Source organism: Populus euphratica, unplaced genomic scaffold, assembly GCF_000495115.2.
Source record: "Populus euphratica unplaced genomic scaffold, PopEup_1.0 scaffold1.1, whole genome shotgun sequence".
Classification (NCBI taxonomy): Eukaryota; Viridiplantae; Streptophyta; class Magnoliopsida; order Malpighiales; family Salicaceae; genus Populus; species Populus euphratica.
In genome coordinates, this window is record NW_011499845.1 from 6,332,590 (window position 1) to 6,336,176 (window position 3,587).

The 3,587-nt window shown below is 33.5% G+C and overlaps 1 protein-coding gene across 1 annotated transcript; it reads left to right on the forward strand.

Annotated features, from left to right (window-relative positions):
- Positions 1-1,698: 1,698 nt before the first annotated feature.
- LOC105125048 (MLP-like protein 43) lies at positions 1,699-3,225 on the forward strand. The gene is made up of 2 exons (XM_011025336.1): positions 1,699-2,064; positions 2,873-3,225. Exons 1-2 carry the CDS (start codon positions 1,788-1,790, stop codon positions 3,136-3,138), a joined length of 543 nt encoding a protein of 180 aa, XP_011023638.1. The 5' UTR covers positions 1,699-1,787; the 3' UTR covers positions 3,139-3,225.
- Positions 3,226-3,587: the final 362 nt, after the last annotated feature.

The following is a 3,587-nucleotide window of genomic DNA, read 5'->3' on the forward strand; positions in this document are numbered from 1 at the left end:
TATAGTTAGGGGCAAAGCAAATGAGCCCAAACATAATAATATGAGCTCATGCATGATAGTATGAGCTCATACCTAGCCAGGTGTATGGGCTGAGCCCATCCTAGGATGAAAACATAAGAACATGCCTGACATGCTGTCCAGCATAGATTCGAGGCACCCCCTAACCCAATATGCATGGATACAATCAGCACTCATGGATGCATTCTTTTTTTTTTAATGAGCTTGAGCACCTTGTTGAAGTTCAACACTCGTCAAAGATTTTTTTTTGAAACCTCACACAAGTCTCTTCTCACCACAAAAGAATAAGGTTTATGAGATATAAATATATCATGAATCCTTCAAGATAAAGGTTTACAATCTCATCTTTTTCAATATTTTCAGCACATATATTTTTAAAATTTATCACTTAAATATATCATTGCAGCTTATCTTTAATGACTTTACCATTGGAAAGCCCCTATATCTGTCAAGAAGGACTTTTTATAGGTATCAATTATAAATTACTTGACTTATCAGACATCGCTTGATACTACCACAACTATTAGATATTGCTTGAATTTCTCACATCAAGTCATAAAACATCTTAACTATAAAGAATAAATTAAATTGTTTAAACTAAAAAATAATTAATTATCTAACATATAAATATTATTTTTAAACGTCTTGAATTTTCTTGTGATACTTTAAAGCAATATCGAAGATACAGAGAAATATTGTCTTGTATTTCCAAAATGAAGTTTCATATATTATCTCTAGCATTATTTGTTCCACGTGAAGTACTTGCCATTGGATTTAAAGCAACTGGCCGTCTAAGACTAATACAAAGATATCAAGCGTCTTAGATAGCAAAATAATTAAGAGACTCTTCTGAGGATAGTCGAATAACATGTTTAATATTGTGTAAAAGAGAGAGAATGAGAGGATAGTCGTTTCCTAACATCTGAATAATTGATATACCACACCATTATTTGTGCAAAAAATATAATGAATTCTTCAAAAATCGTGACTTTTAGAGAGAAGAAAAAGAAGAGAAAAGAACATGTACATGAATAAACTAATTACAGAACCAAACATCCAGTTATGGCTTCAAGCAGTACTGTCATAAACATGCGGTTTAATACTTAATCTGATGTTTAATCAACATCCGTTCATCACGTCAAATGGATATTTTCAATATCCGGACTACGCTTCAACTTCATGCCCAAAACAAAATTAAAAAAGATACCATTTTCAACTTTCATTCTTCACACTTTAGTCCTTTTAACTTTTCGTTTTGATCACAAACTCTTTTAGTATCGCAATCTAACCCTTGAATTTAATTCATCTTATACGTTGGATTCAACGGTGCCAAATGCTTAGCTATTTTCATAAACTTAAAAAACTAAAGATCTAATTTAAAAAAAAAAAAAACTTTATAAGGGTTTCAGATTATAGTAATGATAGAAGTTTAAAATATTTTTCACTTATATTTACATTAAAATAAAAATATTTTTAACATCATCATATTAAATAATTTTAAAAAATTCATTTTATATATAAAAAAATTAAAATTTAAAGGAAGATGATTACCACATTCCAAACACACCCTTTGTATGTATGAGTGAGATGTGGGCCATACTCCCTGCGGCGCTATCCAAAGCAGTGATTAGTTCCTCTCCAGGTTTTACAGCTACACTTCTTTCTATATAAAAACAAGCCAAGCAAGTGTTTCACTCATCATTTTATGTGTTATAGATTGCCCACTCGAAAACCATATATTATCATTGCAAACTTTAGAAACTGAAAACATGTCTCTGAAGGGTGAGCTGGAGACTGTCATAGAAACTAAAAACATGTCTCCGAAGGGTGAGCTGGAGACTGTCAAAGAAACTAAAAACATGTCTCTGAAGGGTGAGCTGGAGACTGTCATAGAACTTAAATCATCTCCTGAGAAGTTCTTCGGTGTCTGGAAGACCCAAGCCTATCATATCCCCAACCACTCTCCTGACAATATCCATGCAGTTGATATGCATGAAGGTGAATGGGAAACTGAGGGTTGTATCAAGATCTGGAAGTACAGTATAGGTAAGTGTCGACAACAATGACATGTTTCCATGTGTAGTACTGTCTATATATGTTTCAACAACCCAGAAGAAAACCCTAAGGTGTTGTAAGGAAAAAACTAAAACTCAAAGGTGTTGAATATATTATATATGGGCCGTTATGCATGCTCAATCTCCTAAATGATTTTATCTGCTAAACTTTGCCATAAAAATTGATTCCAAATGGCATCATATGTAATTGATAGCGGCCAGTAAATATTTGACCAGAATGATCCCTGACAAGTTTATTTTCTAACAATATTGATACCTTTGTTGCTCGTTGAATGCTTCCAATGGCTGATGAATTTGTATATTTAATTACTTATTACTCTACATCTATCATACATTTTATTTTTTTGGGACCGATGATTTCATTCTCTTTTCTTGACTTCGGCTCTTGAGCTTAAACTCTTGCTGGCTTGTTTTTTTCCTTATTAGGAGTATCCACTCTCTTTCCTTTTTCTACGTAATTGTAATTATAAAACAATCAATACTACTTCTACTTGTCTCACAAATTCAAAACTAAATAGACTAAGTTTTATACAGACAACGTCTTATGCCTTTGCCATGATTTGTCAGTCGCTACACGTTCATGTGCATGATTTCCTGCACACCAAGTGGTCCTATCATAATCATCCAAAGCAGTAGATTTTTTTTTTTTACTTACTAATACCTATTTTTCTGTGAGATTTAATATCCTATATATGTTTGAACGTATTTGTATTATATATATATAGTTGTCATTAGAATTGGGTCTAATTCACTCATGTCAAATGAAAATCGGTATATAGATGGAAAACAGGAGGTCTTTAAAGAGAAGGTGGTAGTGGATGAAGAAAAGAACACACTGGCTCTCACTGGCCTGGAAGGAGATGTCATGACTAGATACAAACTATTCAATCCCACCTATCATCTTACACCAAAAGGTGATGGAAGCTTGGCCAGGCTGATCGTTGAATATGAGAAACTGAACGAGAATATCCCAGTGCCAGACAAGTACATGGATTTCATGATAACTGTTACCAAAGATATCGATGCAAGTCTTATGAAGGCATAATAATGGAAAGAAGAGACAATCTTTCCTTTTGAAGGAAGACCTCCTTGAAAGACTTACCTCCTGTTTATAAATCCGTGTAATCAATAATGTGTGCTCGCTGAGGAGAGCGACAAGCCCAGTGTGCTGGTTTAATTTGTGTGTCATGTACTCTGTAAGTTTTATTTGTGATGCTGTTGTGAGATCAACAACACTATTAAGTAAAGTAAGATCTGTAGAGTATTAATTATTGGAGTGTCTAATATATAAATAAAATATATTGTAAAAGATTACACTCCTTTTCAGCAAATCTTTATGCCAACCAAACCGCATTCCTTGTCTCCCTGTATTGTATCAAAGCTATTCATTGTTTTTTAGCTCTTTGCTATTTCTTAATGATTGTTGAATGGGATTCAACTCATGCAATCCACTTTGGACCCGCTCTTGGCACAGATAGTAGCACGTGGCTCTTG